The 19,885-nt window shown below is 37.6% G+C and overlaps 1 protein-coding gene across 3 annotated transcripts in view; it reads left to right on the top strand.

The window, feature by feature from the left end:
• Positions 1 to 19,306, top strand: part of LOC116050660 (whirlin-like) — a 147,975-nt gene extending 128,669 nt beyond the window's left edge. For 2 of the 3 annotated variants that reach the window (XM_035996324.1, XM_031300898.2), the window contains exons 8-12: positions 1,452 to 1,526; positions 2,595 to 3,273; positions 4,609 to 4,781; positions 5,395 to 5,523; positions 14,758 to 19,306. In XM_035996324.1, coding sequence (XP_035852217.1) covers positions 1,452 to 1,526; positions 2,595 to 3,273; positions 4,609 to 4,781; positions 5,395 to 5,523; positions 14,758 to 14,934 — 1,233 coding nt within the window. In that variant the 3' untranslated portion in view covers positions 14,935 to 19,306. Of the gene's footprint in view, positions 1 to 1,451; positions 1,527 to 2,594; positions 3,274 to 4,608; positions 5,025 to 5,394; positions 5,524 to 14,757 lie in introns of those variants that run through there. The other variant, XM_035996327.1, reaches the window with a different exon arrangement.
• The last annotated feature ends 579 nt before the right edge of the window (positions 19,307 to 19,885 follow it).

Raw genomic sequence — 19,885 nt, 5'->3', positions numbered from 1 at the left:
CGTGTTATTTTTTCTCAGATTAAATTAAGATGGTTTGATTTGCATTGATATGGATCTTATCTCAGTTAGCTATTAGGATAACTGAAATAAAACCATGCCAATCTCTAGGTATGGTGAAGGGTATGTGATGATGTGGGGCTATTTTAATTCCAAAGGCCAAGGGAACTTTATCAGGATGCATAGTATCCTGGATCCATGAAATAACTGGCCTTTAAAAATAAAAATCTGCCTTCCTCTATGGGAATTTAACATAGGGGTATGTATAATTATGGCCCCTGTATTTTAAGGAAGAACATTTATTTATTTACAATACATTATTCATTCACAAAACAAATTGGTGACCTTAAAAGGTCGGATTTTTCCTAATTTTTTTAATTAAGGCATTAAGATCAATTTCCGAAAGATGATTTTTTTATTCCTTTTTTTAGTCAACTTTAGCATGGGTATGAATACTTATGAGCAGCACTGTATGTATGTATGTATATATATATATATATATATATATATATATATATATCCAACTCATTCAGAATTCTGCAGCAAGGATTATAACATGCTTCAAATCCACTAGCCATGTAACACCATTGTGTTACATGGCTGGTGGATTTATGTAACTGCACTGGCTTCCAGTTGCCTACAGAATACGTTTCAAAGTCCTACTCCTGGCATATAAGGCCCTGCACAATTATACCCCCACCTACCTCACTGACCTCCTGGAAGTTACACCCCTGCCCGCTCACTGAGATCCTCCTCAGCAGGCCTACTGCATGTCCCTAGTGTGAACCTCAGCACCCTGGGAGAGAGGGCTTTTAGCTACACCGCCCCCAAGCTGTGGAATTCACTGCCAGACCACATCAGACACTGTGACTCAATTACTGACTTTAAAAACAGACTTAAAACATATCTCTTCAAAATGGCTTATGGACTGACTGACTTTGATTTTTTATTTTTATTTTTATAAGATGACTATAATTTTAACGATGTTTGATGATTGTTTGTTTGTGACCTTGGGTGTCATGAAAGAAAATGAAAAATAAAATATATTATTATTATTATTATTATTATTATTATTTTATATAGTAATTTAGAATTGATCTCTATTTATTTTATTCTATATGTATTTGTATTTTATTTCCTGACACATTCTTATAGTCATTTTTATAACACTCCCATAACACATGAATGAAGTTAAATTATAGTATTTCTCATATTGCTGCAGGACCATGTGGACCCCCTTAAAGGACTCCATGCCCCCAAATGATTCAGCTGTTACAGAAAAAAAAGTTTCTCAACACTTTGTTCTAGCTGTCTTTTTCTTGCACTCATTATTTTGCCCTGTGGGGCAAATCCCACCCACTTGCCATCTGCATTAAGTAGGTTAAAGTAAACCATATTAAGTTATTACATATTTAGCCCTGCAGTACTACAATTTTTCATTCTGTTTCTTTCAGACTGACGGCTCTGTTGGTGGCTGGATCCAAAAAGACCAGGAGGAGAACACTAATGCCTTACATAAAATTGCACTGGTATGTGTCATTCTTTGTTTCATCTGTCATAAAGAAGAAGCAAATGCACATAACTGTGCTGTCTGTGAATGGGGTTCCATGTTTGTCCATCTTTACCACCCAATACCTCAGGCATCCGATTTAGTTTAAAAATCTAAATATAATGCATTACACATCAGTGTTACCATATTTCTAGAGGACAGGCTAGATTAACATAACAAGACTAGAAGCCCCACAAGGAGTTCTATTGAAGCTGTAATGTTCATTTCATCCCACAACAACAAAGTGTCTGATTATTAATTATACTGTACTGGGGCTAAAATCTGAAACTTGCCTGAGGATGATGCTAAGAAAGGCCATCAAGTCATTAAAATCAGGAAATAATTTCCTAAACATAGATGTGCTCTGCTTTCATGGCAATTGTATAGATAACCTTTATTTAAATAGAAGGTCACATTGGGATTAAAACCTTTTTTACAAGTGAAACCTAGCTAAGACAGGGTAAAATACCATCATCCAACACAAAACACGACAACATCAGATCACAACAGCAACAATAGGTACGACAAAACAAATATATTACATAATACAGTGCATTAACAAGGCAGCAAATATTTAGTCATGTATTAGTTAATTGAAGCAACTGCAGCTAGCAGTGACCACTTCCATTATTATAAGTTTAAAATATTTTAAAGAGATAAGGATCTCAAGTTTGATCTTAGCTTGCAGATCATTCCAACAACAAGGACCGTAGTAGAACAGGGTTGTTTTTGCCAGCATCTGTACTGATTGAAGGCACTTTAAACTCTAGTCGTTTGTGCGACCTGAGATTATGACATCTTTGCAAAAATATAAACTTTTGGCTTAGGTAAGTAGGGAATTTGCCTGAGATGATCTTATACTGTAGACTAAAATGTACCAGTGTTGTAACATATGCAAAGCGAAGGATGATCATCGTACCATGCTGTATAAGGTGCAATGATGGGTCGTGAAGCTAGAATTAGTGACATACCTCAGGGTTGAGTAATACAGGGGGTCAAGTTTTCATGTGAGATTCAATGAATACTGTTGCCTTCTTTTTATTGACAGAACGGAATGCAGGCTTCAGGTGAATCTCCTTCATTCTGCAGGCCTGCCCCTCTCAAAGGTCAAAGCAGGCTGTCCAGAGAGAAAGAGCTCAGCTGGAAGCCTTCAGCCCGGCGCATGCAGCCTGGCTCCAGCCTGCTCTTCACAGGACCCACTCGGCTGCTTCAGGACTGCCTCCACAAGTCGCTTAAATCCCTCCCCACCACCCACCACTCCCCAGCAGCCTCTGCTCACCACACCGCTGGTGCCAGCCACCACACTTCTCTCAATGCACTCCATCACACCTGCCAGAGTTCATTTCAACTCTCTGACTCTGAACACCACAACCACCCCAACTTTGCTCATCACATTCACCACCACACCTGCCCAGGCTTCCTGCACCGCCAGGACTCCTCCAGCTCTGCTAAGCTAGATGCATCTGTCAAGCTCGCTTGCAGATCGAGCTCCTATGAGAAATCCTCATACTTGTCAAAGTCTGTGCCCTCCTCCAAAGCAGCATCTCCCATGCCATCCCCTCATCCATCACCCCATTCCTCGCCATGTCCCTCCCCCTGCCCCTCTCTCATCACAACTGTTGCTCCACCATATAGTCCTGTTCGGCCCTGCTCACCTGCCTTCCCCCAGAAAGTCATCATAACAGACATGAATCGGCTGTCTGCAGATTCCAGACCACAGCAAAGAGGTATACAAGTCTGCGTGAGTGTGTCTGTGTGTGTGGCTCCCTGTGTAGAAATACATCTCATGTATGCTTCAATGTAAAAGGGCAAAATTATAATTTGTTACCAATACCCACAACAACATTGCCTATGGGACTATACTAAGTAACTGGCTGCTGTGAATTCTCAAATAAAATCCCATATTCAAAGTCTCAAATAATAATCGTTTTTCGTGGCCAGCACAAAATATTACAATATTAAAGTATAGACCCTAATAAATGGCAGTAAGTGTAAAAAGACACACAAAAAAACAGTTTTGCACATCTCCTATCATTGCCTAAACTTTTGAAGAGGTTTGTGTTGAGAACCATGTCTCCCCATTGGTGCAATCAGTAAGACACCTTCTCTGAAGGTCCAATGTTTGAACCCCAGGTGGCCAAGTCCTACCTACCAACAATGTGGCAATTCATGCATGCGTAATGTTTTCAAATGCTCAGTGAGGTCAATTTGCGTCAATCGATCAATCAATGTATTCTTTGTATGTATTTGTGATAGACTTCCTGAAATACTGCAGAGGAGTATGAAGATTGTCTGGAGGTGACACTTCTTTGAATGTGCACTGAGGTTTCAAAAAGTTTTTTTCTCCAAAAAAATTGTTTTCTTCCTTGGGCAGTTGTTTTTTGCTGACCCGGGGTTGGATTCACGAATAACCAGATCCACTTGACTCATCATTCTCCATGTTATAATCAGGGTCATCTGAGCCATCTTTACATTCCTCAAACTCATCTCCATTGATGATTGCATTGAACACTGTATCACTTCTTGTTATCCATCAGTTTACGTGTCTATTTTAAGGTTAAAAACACCATGTGACATACAGTGTATATATACATATATTGACCTAATGTGTAAAATATCAGTTATATCAATTTGTTCAACAAATGTGGTCAGAACAGGTTAAATGTAATATAGGACATGTTATGTAAGCATTAGAATCTTGCCTTAAATTAGTTAGTTCTGCCACAAATTAGAAAATTGTCATGGAAACACAAATTCACTAACTGTCACATGACCGCTCCCAGGATGATCTGTTGGTGTCACTTAGGGATGTCATGAGTTACAATCAAGGATAAAGCTGAATGAGGAACTTTCCAGAACATTTAAAGGGTGTGTGACACCTGTGTGACCGTGGGTTCTTATGGATATTTGACATATAAGGCCTGTCTCTAAAATGAGCCTGTCTCAAAAAAAGGTTCTCTCTACAGCTGACGTACATGAAGTCCACTATCTGAGAACAGACAATACCTCTGTAGCTGTATGTATTGACTGTTTGTATACTAACATTATACTGTCTCATCCAGGGGCCACCCTGTCCCAGCTTTCAGACAGTGGCCAGACTCTGAGTGAGGACAGTGGGGTGGATATAGCCGAAGCAGGAGGTCTCAGTAAAGACGGCAGCCCTCGACCCAGCAAGAACCAGCAGGGCCAGTTGGAACAGCCAGGGGCCCATGCACCTCCTCCGGGGACCAGACAAGTGAGGGAAAATCAACTACATCAAATCAAGACACAATGTCAAGAATTTGACAATAGTTTTAATCTATTTCTTTCATTATCAAATTGTAATAAGAGATGAAGTTTTTAATAAAGCAGGGTTTGGTCTTGTTATTTAGAGACCTAAGATGTCCTGTTAGCCACCAAAGCACGGAGTAAAACCTGTATTGTCTTACGTATGGAAATAAATAAATTGAAATTTATCAAATAAATTAAACTGGAAAAAAAGAAAATTGTGAAAAATAATTTAGTGTGTACTCTAAGGCTTTCATGATGTTGCATGATGTTGTTGTTCATAGGGAAGGTGACAGAAGTAGTTGTGTTAGGAATGAAGTTCAAACCCTGCCTACTTTCACACCTCGACACACCTGACCAATAGTTGCGTAAAGTGGGCTTGCTTGTCCGATTGTCGGTTACGAAAAGTTACAAAATTTGTTGGAGGTAACACTCCAATTCCGAGATCAGAATTTTGCCAAAAGGTGACAAGTTTGCAGTGTGATCTACATCTACAAAATTTCACAATGCTGACAATATAAGATTCAACCTTGCTTTCAATTGCTCTTACTTCTGACCCCTCTCATTTTGTGTCCCAGCAGAATGGCTCACCGGTCCCAGTGCCCACTCCTAACTTGATACGAGTGGTGAAAAATGCCAACACCCTTGGTATTGCTATAGAGGGAGGAGCCAACACACGCCAACCTTTGCCACGCATAGTCACCATTCAGGTGAGATAGCGATACAATAGGGTTTGGCTGATCTATGTATTCAAGCCATTGTTTTGTGCCAATGTTCATAGTCTGGTCTTTAACACTAGACCTGCCAGAGCCGACGCCATTGGGTGTTGCTCCGTCATATTTATTGCAATGTTTCCCTCCTACCCTGACTTTTACCTATTCTTCACATGCCTATATTGTCATAATAATAGAATAACGTTGAGAAAATCAATAACGTTGGTACTCTCCTCCGCAGCCAAATTGTAGCATTTGATAGCCGTACAGTGCATTGAGACAGTGAATTGTATGCCAATATCTACTCACATTCATTTATAATCACTTATAATAACACTAAGGTATGTAGGCCCACAGTATTCATCCTGTCATGTGTAAAATATTAGAAATGAAAGCGAAACTAATCACACTTTCTGTTTCTATACTATAAAAATTGTATCCTGACACGGGAGTCCCGTGTGTGCGCTATACGCTATAATAATGTCAGGGATGTTATTTATGTGACTCATTTGAACAAAAGACTAACGTTTCTAAATTATATACATTTTGTTGATGTGGATGTGCTCAATCAGATGGCAGGTTGTGTTGAACTGAAAGACGCATTTGCACACGGGAGAGATGGAGAGACAAATATAAATGCTGAGGGGATTTATTGTAGTTCTTTCGTTAAACAAAATAATAATAGTCATAATGTAATTATTTGCATCATGATCATAGTTGCCATTTCGTTTACTTATTAGAAATGCTGAAATGTATTAAAATGTTTTAGTATTTGTTTCCAGCCATTTACTGTATGTTTATTTTTATTTTTTCTTTAGTTTTATGTACTGAACTGAAGCACACACAGCGCAAATTACCGACTATTACTGCATTGGGTGGCAGCGTGAAAATAATTTTTCTATTTCACGCAACTTCACAACATCATCAAAAGTCTGTGTTTATTGAGAGACCCCTAGTGGCAGAAAATTACATATTGTATGTTTAAAATGAAAATTATGCAAAGAAAATTATTAAAAGAATTAACTCAGGTGCATTAACATTTTCTTTTCTGCTTTAATAGAAAATATGTCTTCATTCTGCATTTGTACAGACATCAAGTCCTCCTTTTGATATTTCTCTCTGACACCTTTCACAATCTGTTAAATCCAACAAGGTACAAAGAAAGAAAAGCGGTACATTTCCATAACAGTAGTTATGGAAATGTGACTATTCAAATGTTAACACACAAAACATATTGATCCAAAATATTTCTTAATGTAGAAACATGAACATAACATTTCCTAACACTCCATAAGGCATTTGAACTATGTACATTTTTTAGTTTTTGAGATATGCTCATTTTTTTAAACAGGGTGTAAAGGCATTTTGATAGTTTAATCTGCAATAGAATGGTGTCACCGAACATCATGTAACGTGATGACATCATCACCAGAGTACAATGTAATGACGCCAAAGACACAACCTTAGCTTTCTTCTGCAAAGAGAATGAATGCTCTAGCTGTTATAGTTTTTATTTTAGATTGATTTCAACAGGATCATGTAAACAATAACCTTCCACGGCAGCTGGTGTGAGGTCCGTAGGTCCTCGAAGGGTTAAGAGCTGACCAATCTTTCTTTTCCCGTCATGCACTTGAAATATGTTACATATGTCAAGTAGCATAACCAGACATGTATAGTACTAGAGACCCAGACTTGAGTAAAAGTACAAGTGCTCTATCAAAAAAGTGACTTGAGTAGAAGTTGAAGTGCTCTTTAAACACCACACTTAAGTGGAAGTACTAAAGTATTCAACATTTTTTGTACTTAAGTATTGCAAGTAGTTTATTTTAAAATGTACTACTCAAGTACTGAAAGTAAGAGTAACAGTACAAGTATTGTGTTATGCAGTTATTATAGAAAACAGTCAAAAGTTTGAATATCATATTGTTTATATTATTTCAAATGTTTATCCTAAAGGACACTCACAATTTATTTGGCTGTAGCAGCAGTACAAGGTCAGGAATGTACAAGAGCAGTATGATAGCCAGCTAGTTAACGTTAACGTAAGTGAACACCGCAGCATGTCATGAACCGCGGGTTGCTAGTTAGCAAGCACTTACTGACAGCTCAAGCTGGTGTGCCATTTGTGTATTATATTTGTAACTTACCTTGATATGTTTCTTCAAATTTGACGGAGAATTTTTGAAGGCCATTATTTCGCAATCTTTCGGGAGGCAGAGTAGGCACTTCATTCTGTATGAATTGTCTTTCACTCCGACAAATGAAAACATGGACTCTAAGTAGGGCCAGGGGTGGTCTCCTTCCTCACCCTCACCGCCACGATCACTCGAAGTTGAAGGTGTTGAAGGTGGTGTTTCTGGTTCTTCCATCTCGAAACAAACTAACAAAGCTCAAGTGTTCTCAATGCAGGCAGGCGGCAGAGCGAAAGGCAGAACAGGAGCAAGTGCGGTCTTATAAGAAGCTTGATCGCTTGATTCGGTCAATGATGAGCCAGCTTCATCAAACCTGGTGACAGAGCCATCTACCGCTCTGGCAGTGATAATGTGGGTTTGGAATGATTCGTAACATTTTTCTAATTGTAACGAGTAACGATGCAGCACATAAAAAATGTATCGGAGTAAAAGTATTAAACTCATCCAAAACTGAAGTAAAAGTGGAAGTAGGAGAAAAAAAGAATACTCCAGTAGAGTACAGATACAGCCTTTTAGTACTTAAGTACAGTAGTTAAGTAGTTCTACTTCATTACTATACATCTCTGAGCATAACTGAACTGTTGTAACTAAACTGAACACTGATGTTGCCTATTGGGGTGCCTGAAACCCTTTAATGTGTCTGGGCTGTACAAGAAGGAAGCTGATTATTGTGAGTTAAGCCTTCTGGGCCACTAGGAGCTGCTGCAGTGAAGCGGCTTTGAGTTAATGCTTTGCTCACAGGCATATTAGTGATGGTTGTAGAAGCAGCTAAAAGTATGTCTGATTCATTACCCTACTCAGAGTTTCTTGGCAGAATTAAAATTAATTATTATTGGCCTGTATGCCCTGCAGTGATGTTTTCAGCTGCTGTTTTGTAATTGAATGTCATAGAAAATGAACATGTTTAGCGCTGAGCTTTTAATTTAATTTTGGCAGTTGTTCCATTTGTCCTGAGTGGAGGAAGGATCAATGAATGGATGGATGGATTAACCCTGTGGCTTTGGTAGGCTCCCTAGTAGAAGAAGAGCAAATGATCATGTAACGCTGTATGCGCGCACACACACACACACACACAGACACACAGACACACAAACACAGACTTCATCAGCTAGTAGTCTGTCTGCCAGGTAGTCAGGTAGTGTGTAAGTATATTATATAATATATATTTATAATATAATAATATAATTATAAATATAATTACTTTTTCACTGGTTAATGAGTGCGTAATTTACAGGGCAGCTAAACCAAAACAATGAGCTCCTGATTTTACCACCTGGGGTCCGTTTCAGGAAGGAGGTTTAACAAACTCTGAGTGTAACCCTGATGTCTGAGTTGATTTACCCTGAGATGGGAAACTCTGAGTTTTCGGTTTCAGAACAGCTGATACGAGTTGGTTCACGCGCGTGTACCACCACAATAAAAAGGCAGCATGAATGGAGCCATGATACTACGATTCACCATGGTAACAACCACAAACAAACGGGTCGGCGGAAATACTCATGCGCACAAACAACGAGTTTGAACATGTAGGCTATTCGTTAAAAAAGCAAGACAGCGGTTGCTGCTGCAACAGAGAGAGAATTGGTGTGGGAGAAAATTGCTGCTTGAGTCAATGATAAGCATTAACAGTGTATTAATTTCACATTTAATCACAGTTAACTTATAATGGTGAGAACTGGAATTGTATTACACCTATAATTTCATTTGGGTGCAATCATGCGGGCGAAAAAGTATGATACTCCTATATCCCATTCTGAGGCTGCAGCACCATGATCATTAACAGAACTATAATTTATAATCATTTATTTCTTTTGAATGGCTCTCACTGGTTTGTGTCCAGGGAACAACTACAAAAAACATTTAAAAAAACGTTTCAGAGCGAGTCACACTTTTCTGACGGCTACAGTGGCTTTACTATTACAGTATGATCCGCATCACCAATAAAGTAAACTGCCGTTTGCAAAAAACGTAATGCGACACAAAGAATCTGCTGGGTTGTTAAAGCATGTCCACGATGGTTGATGTTAGTGATATGAGTACGGATAAGGTATAGCCTATCTACATATCTGATGGACTGTGAAAAAATGTGGAAATGAAAATACATTTAGTCGGGACTCAATATCATCTCCTGACATAAACTATCTGTGAAATAATACAGCTTTTTCATCAACGGGATTGTCGACAAAAGGACATGACATGTTTGAGAAAAAAACGTTTTATAATCTGCCTAACAATAAGTTTTATTTAAGTTTTTATTCATGCAGATAACAAACTGTATTAAAATGTGCCTGATAACAGACTGAATGAATGAATGAGGAAATGAGAGAGAAGAAACCCTGAGTTTCTTGAAGAAAACCTGCTCCCGACCAGGTTAGATTCACAGACTCAGTTACCATAGTAACTGACTCTGATGTGAAGTTACCTCTCTTTCTGAAACGGAAAACCCAGAGTTTCCCTCATCTCAGGGTTAACAAACTCAGAGTTTTCACTAAGCCTGCTTTCTGAAACGGACCCCAGGACAGGACAATTGCATTGGGAAAAAACAAGGGTGAGATGTCTGTTTCATGATTAACCTGTGGTGCTCAGACATGGAGATCATTTCTTTGGGCTGTTCTCCTAACCTAGAGTACCTTATGATCGAATGCCATCCTTATTATATAAGCTACAAGCTGAAAATGGCAAGTTTAGAAGAGAATTAGCTTGGTTCTTTCAGGGAATGATTGTAAAAATTTACAAAGAATATGTTTACAGCATTTACTTTGCTATGGACAAAATACACACAGCGATACACTGGTAAGAGCAAATTATGTTTAACCACGTATCCAGCAGCTATTTATATAGCTCACGTTACTGTATTGTGTGAACAGTTAACTTAAAAGACAAAAGATAAAGATAGAGTTCCACCAAAACAAATTCCTTCTCAAGACCATTTTACAGATCCACCGTCTTTGCGACCGCAGATTAGAGCCGCCCAAGACAAAAGTGATTGGTTTAAAGAAATGCAAACAACCCAGACCATTTTATTCACCTATGTGTGGTGTAGCCAGACCTTACTACACAGTGCTGTGAAGTAAGGTCCAGTAATGCAAGACTATCTCCCGAGTGACTTTACATCGGTCATTCTCACAGCGGCGTACATTCCACCACACGCCAACACCCACCTAGCCTTGGATGAGCTGTACGGAGTTATCGTCAGGACAGAGACCTCACAGCCAGAGGCTGCTTTTATTGTGGCCAGGGATTTTACCAACGCAAACCTGAGAAAAGTCCTGCCGAGATATCACCAACACATCAGCTGTTCTACACGCGGTGGTAAGAATCTCAACCATGTTTACACTCCTTTTCAGGAACGATATAAGGCTGTCCCTAGTTCCCCCTCCGGCAAATCAAATCACGTCTCAGTTCTGCTGAACATAAATGATACACACTGATGGTCAACTGAGCGCTGGTCCGAACAATCAGACTCAGACCTACGTCACTGACTCCACCTGCCTACTTACCTGGTTTCTTACTAATTACAACTGTTTACAAGTCATTTATATTTATTAGGGCTAAAATGCAAATTTCAAATGCCACAAATTTTTGTAATGCCTGATTAACGCACGCACATTTTGTGATTTTGTTCCGTAATTCGGGAAATCAGGAAGCTGCAGCAGTAACATTGTGGACAGTGTTACCAACTTGGCAACTTTCTCGCTAGATTGAGTGACTTTTCAGACCCTCTTAGCTACTTATAAATATATTAAAATACAGGGCTGTAGTACTTGAGACATTTTTATGTTGTCTTGGACTTGTCTTGGACTCGTTGGTATTTGGACTCATTGGTATTTGGACTCGGACTTGGCCATTGGTCTATATGCTTTTTTCCTAAAGTAACTTCCTCCTTCAAAACAAAACCACTGATGAAGTGTGCTTGTTCAGAATACAGGCATTAGTTTAATTCAAAATCCATCTAGAACAGGTGTTGACATTGGTCGCATGGTATATGCCTGGCTGCGTCATATACCTCAATCATCAGGCATCAATCAGTTTCATTTTGGCCACAGACAATGTCAGCAAGCACTTTGGGTAGCACTTCAAATTACGGCCCAGCAATAAGATGGTAATAGTGGGGTAACAGTGTGATAATAAAGAGGTAATATATAGGTAATAACATGTAATTACCAAAGTAATAACTGGGTAATACATCACAGTAATAAGATGTAATACTGGGGTAATAAGGTGATAAGAAGGTAACAGATGTAATAACATGTAGTTACCAATGTAATAAGTAGGAAAGGGTTCGATAATAACCATATGTATATCTGGGTAATGGTAATATATAGTTATATTAATATTGTAATAACATGGTAATAATATATGTTGATGTTTTCACAGTATTATAGGCTACTATCAGTGTAATACCTTCCAAATTAGATAAAACTTCTTGGAATTTAAAATTGGTAATTACCATATTGTAATGCTGAAATTCATCCACCCTTTATGTTCCAAACATTTTGCTTTTGTTTCAAGGTAATACTTTACAAATTATATGTTTAATCTTGTGACTTCTTACCTGGAAACACGTCTGGTAGTTTCTGTGTAACAATCAGTGCTGCAAAATGCAAAACTGCCTGTTTCTATTGTATTACATGGTAATATTAGAATAAGAGAGGTGTAGAGATTACCTGGAAATGCTTCTGGTAGTTTCTGTGTAATTTCCATGAATCAGTGCCGCAAAATGCAAAACTGCCTGTTTCTATTGTATTACATGGTAATATTAGAATAACAGAGGTGTAGAGATTACCTGGAAATGCTTCTGGTAGTTTCTTTGTAACAACCATGAATCAGTGCCGCAAAATAAGAAACTGCCTGTTTCTATTGTATTACATGGTCATATTAGAATAACAGAGGTGCAGAGATTACCTGGAAATGCTTCTGGTAGTTTCCAGGTAATCTCTGCACCTCTGTTATTCAATGTTACCATGAAATGTGTCTTGTCCTGCATGCACGTAACCCTGTGCAATCTGACCAGCTGCTAAACACCTTCCACCATCAAGCACTGGAGACTGGGATCGTCGTAACTCGATCGTCGTTTATTTGACTTAGAGTGAAAAGGGTGAAACTGGGAAATGAAACACAATGACAAGTTACTTACATATTGATGAGTCACAAACATTATACAATGATAATTGTAAAAACAATATAACTACACGACACTGTAATGCAGTAGTATATACAGTAGCTAACATGTAAGCTGAAATAAAGGAAATACGTAATGTATTTTTATACAGTGTACATAGTATAACCTACATTGTTTATCTAAATAAACTAAAATATACTTACATGTAGCACAACCCAAGATAACAGTGGCTTAATGAAGCATACTGTCAGTCTAATATAAGCTATCAATCATCATCAAAAATATACATATTGCACATCAAACTTTCTGACAATAATTAACAAAGATATCAGAACAGTATGTCAGCATCTGTTTCACATACAGAGAATGGCATGAAACGTCGAAGATTGAAGCAGATAGTATGGAGAGATGATAACACGTGAGGCTGTCCTGCTCACATTCAACTTCCTGACTAAGTCCCATGGTGCAAAGGTCCTACAGTTCTTAAAGGAACACACACGCATGTGGAACAAACTACTGCCAGCAATGGGAGAAGAAAAACATTTAAGTGAACTAATGTCCTGATGGGGACAGAACAAAATGAAATAGAAACAATTAGTTTTTTTGCAGCACTGATTCATGGTTGTTACACAGAAACTACCAGACGTGTTTCCAGGTAAGAAGTCACAAGATTAAACATATAATTTGTAAAGTATTACCTTGAAACAAAAGGAAAATATTTGGAACATAAAGGGTGGATGAATTTCAGCATTATAATATGGTAATTACCTATTTTAAATTCCAAGAAGTTTTATCTAATTTGGAAGGTATTACGCTGATAGTAGTCTATAATACTGTGAAAACATCAACATATATTACCCCATTATTATCATGTTATTACAATATTAATATAACTATATTACCATTACCCAGATATACATATGGCTATTATCGAACCCTTTCCTACTTATTACATTGGTAATCGCATGTTATTACATCTGTTACCTTCTTATCACCTTATTACCCCAGTATTACATCTTATTACTGTGATGTATTACCCAGTTATTACTTTGGTAATTACATGTTATTACCTATATATCACCTCTTTATTATCACACTGTTACCCCACTATTACCATCTTATTACCGGGCAGTAATTTGAAGTGCTACCGCACTTTGTACTATGGATTCTTCAAGATAAGTGATATGTTCAAGAATGGGAAATCTCAGTGTTTTTAGTGACACCTGTGTTGCTTGTTATTTGTTACATTTTCCATCGGCAGTCCAGAATGTTGTTGTTAGACCAGAATAAAAAGACTCAACATCTAAAATGTGAAGTTGCACTTCAGCTTTATGTGATTTATGTGAAATTGTTATACTTAAAGTAAATAATATGGCCTAATATGATCCTTGAACAAACCTTGAGACAATCCTTCTGTCCATCCTGACTCTTTTTTATCTTACTACACGTCATCTAAATGAATGGAGCGACTGTTAAAAAATGTGTATATCCTTATGTGTGTCTTATTAAACCTTAAGAACATTGTGAACTGAACCCTGCTTCATGTATACATCAATATCAGTATACATATTACTACTGTTTACAATCGGTGACCCTGCTGCACTATTTTATGTCTTAATGTCTATTCCCAGCATTTGGCCTTGTCTGTTCAAGCTTCAAGGACTATCATAGGTTTTAAAAGAAAGATGCTATCTCTGAGCTTCATGGTAGGTAATCATTTTAAAATCACTGGAAGACCTTCACACCTAGCTTGTATCAAGCTGTAGGAAAGGTGCCTTGTACTATAACAAAATATAACATAAGCAAACACACAGGCTTTCCACTGACTCGTTACTAATCTGTCAATGCATGGAGATATCTTTGTAAATATGTCAAATTATTGTTTGCTTTCCCTTCCCCTCATGTCCCTGTTGACAGAAAGGAGGCTCCGCTCATAACTGCGGTCAGCTGAAGGTGGGTCAGATCATCCTGGAGGTCAATGGCATTTCCCTGAGAGGTCGGGAGCACAAAGATGCTGCCAAGATCATAGCCGAGGCCTTTAAGACCAAAGAGAAGGACCACATTGACTTCCTGGTTGTTGATCCAGGACTATAGAATCAGCACTTTATGCGGCTTGGCTGAAGAAGACACTGTTTTACTGTTTTAAAGGAACCGTATCAACTCCACATTGTCCAATAATCATGGCCCTCATTTTCATTTCAGGCAAAGGATTGGTGGAAATATATTTACTCATTGCACTTTACAGAGATTTAGAAAGATTTAGAAAAGGATATAACAATAATATTTGCCAAAACAGTCATTTGCTTGTGTTTCATTAGTTTTCAAAACCTGAATGTTATTGTATGTTTCACCAGGTGGTCTAGATTACTGTAGTACAGATAGTGTGGTTGTCAAACCAAATAATATGCCAAATGTATTGCAGTCAGTAAAGTCAGTCTTCAAGTTGTGCACCTCAAGGTAAATCAACACTTTCTTACTACCAGGCCATCAAAAACTGACGTTTGGTCAGCTGCCTTTGGCAATAGTTACTAATGCAACAAATGTCCCGTAGCGTCTCAGTCAGACACAGGGGGCTTTCAACTAATTTCAATGTAATCCCATCCGCAGCAGTATTTGATGTTCTGGGTACCCCGTTGTGCGTCAGCTTTTGATGCCCTGGGTAGGGGTCTGTACAGTAAAACCAATTAGTTAGAGTTAGGGAAAGATCGTGGGTGGGGTTAAAAATGTGCATTTAAGTGACAGGCAGGACACAAACCCTGGTCGCCTGGGTGAAAGTCCTTGTCTGTTTTTTTACTTTTCTTTATTCAGGGAAGGTTCATTGAGAGGAAGCCGCTCTTTTGCAGAGATGCCCTGATAACATTCACACAGTTCATACCTGGAAGCTGCCCATCCACAGTCTGAGCTCCACTGGAGCGGTTTGGGTTAAGGGCCTGTTATTTCACTTTCCCCACCCAGATTGATCCTGTCGGTCCAGGGATTGAACCGACGACCTCCCGCTCACAAGCTTGCTTCTCTAACCTTTAAGTTAGACTGCACTGTCGGTCTGTGTTGTTTGACCCATCCACCGCCCCAACCTACCTCCTTACATGGATTTTCGGTCTTTCATACTACTTGGTACCGTTGTCGCTCCTCACACTACATCATCTTCCAGAGGCTAAAGGGTGCTTTGTGCGTCAGTATCTGATGCTGAGAGCCACATACCAAGCATCAGTATTTGAAGAGTTGGTAGTGAGTACGAGTTGGTAAAATATTTTCTTTAAAAAAAAATAATCTTTGAACATGAAGTCATACAGGGAAACGACAAACTCGACCAGACATGTTATGAACAAGCGAACAGTTTAGCCAGATTAGCTACTTCTTTGGAGGGTAAAAAAGTGAGCACACCAAAAACAACTTTCATTGACATTTCAGGTGTGTTTACTTTTAGTTTTACCTTTCAAATATATTGTTTACAATTTGTCTAATCCCCTCGCCACTCATGTTTCTTGACCTGTAGCACTTCTTTTGACGTCACAACATTCTGAGATGTCAACAATTAATTTGTTGTTAATGTAATCATAACGGTCAAAAATGATGGATAAAGCCTAAGTTGTAAAAATCACAATTTTTCTTTAAACAAATTTGACCTCAACTGGCAGAGAAAACCAGTCACTTCATAAATAAGACCTCTGGTTGAAGTGTAATCAAAAATGTAAGTGTTCAGTTCAGCAGGTTTGCTTACTAGCTAAGCCAGATGATAAGAGATAAAAGTGTTCCTACTGTAGTAAGTATTAGACTTCATACTGTTAGCTTCCTTCTGTTACTGCTCACTTTTTCATTGAGCTTTGGTCAATTGCTAATTATACATTAGTTTGACTTTGCACATTTGAGGTTTCCTTAAAACTTTCCCTCATGGCCTTTGATGAGTTCATACGGAAGTGTAATTCTGACACCTGACTGACTACTAGTTACAATTTCCAGACATATTAAAACAAACTGTATATCATTCCTATATCTCAACCAGCTTATCATGGCAAAATGACTTAACATTACAGTGTGTCGCTATATTCAGCCTTAATCCAAAACAACTAATGATCTCAACTCATTTTACTCAGAAATTAGGTATAATTTCATGTAAATGAGGTCTGTTGACCATAAATAGAAAAGAATAAGTGTGAAACTAGTTGTGATGAGTTGGAATGAAGTTGGATAAAAGTGGTAACACAGAATTGAGTGATTAATTATAATTGTCTATGCTTTATAAACAAGCAAAGCAGACCAGGTCACTTTTGACCCAGGAAGACAACAGGTGTGATTATTGGCTGCCATTAAAAATAATAAAATGGTTTCAAAACCATATCCTGACAAATCACTAACAGTACCAGTCAGTGATTATCCACAAACATAGATTCATCTGATCTTAACTATAATGAAAATAATTCATTATTTATGCTTATTTTACCCCAAAATTAGGTATTATTTAATGTAAATGAAGTTTATTCACCATAAATTCCAAAAATAAGTGTAAAACTAGTGGTAATGAGGAATGAAGTTGTCTAGAAGGTGTAAAACAGAATTGGGTGATAATTTATACTTTATACTTTAAAAATAGCCAAAGTAGACCAGGGAGGACAACAAGTGTGATTATTGGCTGCCATTAAAAAAATTGAAATGGTTTCAAAACAGTATCCTGACCTAACTTTGACTTATACCAGTCTGTGATAACACATAAACATATGTTCCTGTTGATCTCAACTGTTAGTCAAAATAATTCATAATTTCAGCTTTTTTTAACTCAGAAATTTGGTATAATTTTATATAAATGAGTTTTTTTGACCATATATTAAACAAATAAGTGTAAAATTAGTGGTAATAGGTTGGAAAGAAGTTGGCTAAGAAGATGTAACACAGAATTGGGTGATCATTTATACTTCATGCTTTATAAACTGGCAAAACAGACCGGATCAGTTTTGACCCAGGAGGACAACAAGTGCATGGTTGACAGGAAGAAAACACAAGGGTTAAAAGAGTTTATTAAGAGGATTTACTGAATTGAAGCCATTGATTCTTTAATCGACTACTACTACTAATCAACTAATCACTTTTGGAACTCAAACCTCAAACAAATGTATACATTAGCAGCTCCTTTACATTGATCAAAATGGTGCTTTTCTTTTCAGAGCATATATGTTTAACCCATCACACTTATTTCAATATGCCCATTTTGTAAGATATCTTTAGTGTTTTAGCAAGATTACCATATATTCTTCAATAGTTTTTACACAAAAGTTTCTGGTGTGATAGTTTGTATATAATGTAGATTGAAATGACTCTACATAACTTTTTATAATATAAAATAGTTTACAGCAGAAGATATATATATATATATATATATATATATATATATATATATATATATATATATATATATATAATACTACTTCACAATCACATATTTTGTTTTATGTCTCACCCAAATAGCTTGAAGTGCAGGGTGTGCCATGTTCTATATGAAACCACATCCAAACACCTACAACAACATTGATCTCCACAACACAGTGAAGAAAAATGAAGGTCCTACTGTATGAATGAGCAAATCTTGCACTCTGTGGGATGCTGATGAGTTCTGACACTCAGTAATGAATCAGTGATTTGCTAGTGCACTGTACAGGAAACACTGATCAGATTATCAGAGTATCCTGTCATTATTAACATTCAGTATACAGTGGTTGTAAATCTCTGCTGTAGAAAAGGCCAGAGAGAACAGACAGTGGTATATGTGTTTTTTTCTGGTCTTTTCCCTCAAAAATGTTTGCTTGTTCGATAGGGCTGAGAAATGTTTTAGTAACTGTAACCATGATCCAAAGTAATACAGTAGAGCCAAGTAATCCAAATTAAGACAATAGTAGTAAATGCTTTCAAACGTGTATTTTGGGCAAATAGTTATATTATATTTTTGTAATCTAATGACACAATTCCACTACAGTGAGATAATAGCGATTACTAGAGAAATGTAGGAGTTTAGTGAATAGATATATGTGTAATGCAACACTAAAGTGTCTGGATTCAGGGATGAAGTGTTGGTGAGAATATTGTGCTATTTACATGATGTGTAAATTATACTTTGTTTTTTGTTTTTTTTGTGACTGCCAGCTCTTCAAAAATATATATATTGTACAAAAAAGGCTGCACATAGAGTCATAGAGATGAACTGTATATACAGTAAATGGTGAGAGGTTAGAGAATCTTTGTTAAACACAATTATGTAACCCCTTTGTGGCTGATGTAACTGCTAACATCTCCTGTGTGTTTCCCTTCCTACACCCTATCACAGCTGTCTCACCACAAACATATCCTCCTGAACAAGTCACTTATTCTTGTATTGGTTCTTGCAATCTCCTTTTAAATGGCAAAAAGAGTGAAATACTTTTAAATATCCCCTCAAACAGACTGTCTTGAAGACACAATAAAAACAGTCTGAAGCATACAGGTTGTGTTGCAATGTAAGATTTTTTTTTTACCTTGTTAAAATACTTTAAGGGTGCATAGATTTGCATGACAGCAACATGAAGCAAGAAGAGAGAAGCTTGGATACCAGGTTTGTTAAGGTATGAAAACGCCCCAAAAAAGGAAATAAAGAGCTTGGATTTCTTTGAGACATGGTGCAAAATAGTGTTAAATTCATACTGTACAGCTATTGATGGATCTGATCAGTTGATTCTTTAACATGTTGCACTTTTTGAGCACATTTAAAAAAAATAAGCCTGGTGATATTCTGTATTTTTTCTTATGTGCATACCCAACAATTAATTTATCCTACTAACAAGTTTGGATGTGTATCCAATATATTTTCTCTATCTGAGGGGGCTTTCACACCTACCTCATTAAGTCTGGACTTTCAGGCTTTTCAGTGTGATAGGAACCCAAAATTACAGTTGTGAAACCTCCCCGCACACGGTCCGAAACAAACATCCTAAGTTTGGTCCGACCAAAAGAGGTAGTCTCGGTCTGGATCAAACTGAACCATGGTCATTTTATTCAGCACGTTGCCCATATGGTCTCCCCT

Source organism: Sander lucioperca, chromosome 2 (assembly GCF_008315115.2).
Source record: "Sander lucioperca isolate FBNREF2018 chromosome 2, SLUC_FBN_1.2, whole genome shotgun sequence".
In the NCBI taxonomy this organism is placed as follows: Eukaryota; Metazoa; Chordata; class Actinopteri; order Perciformes; family Percidae; genus Sander; species Sander lucioperca.
This window is presented reverse-complemented; position numbering and strand designations above follow the sequence as displayed.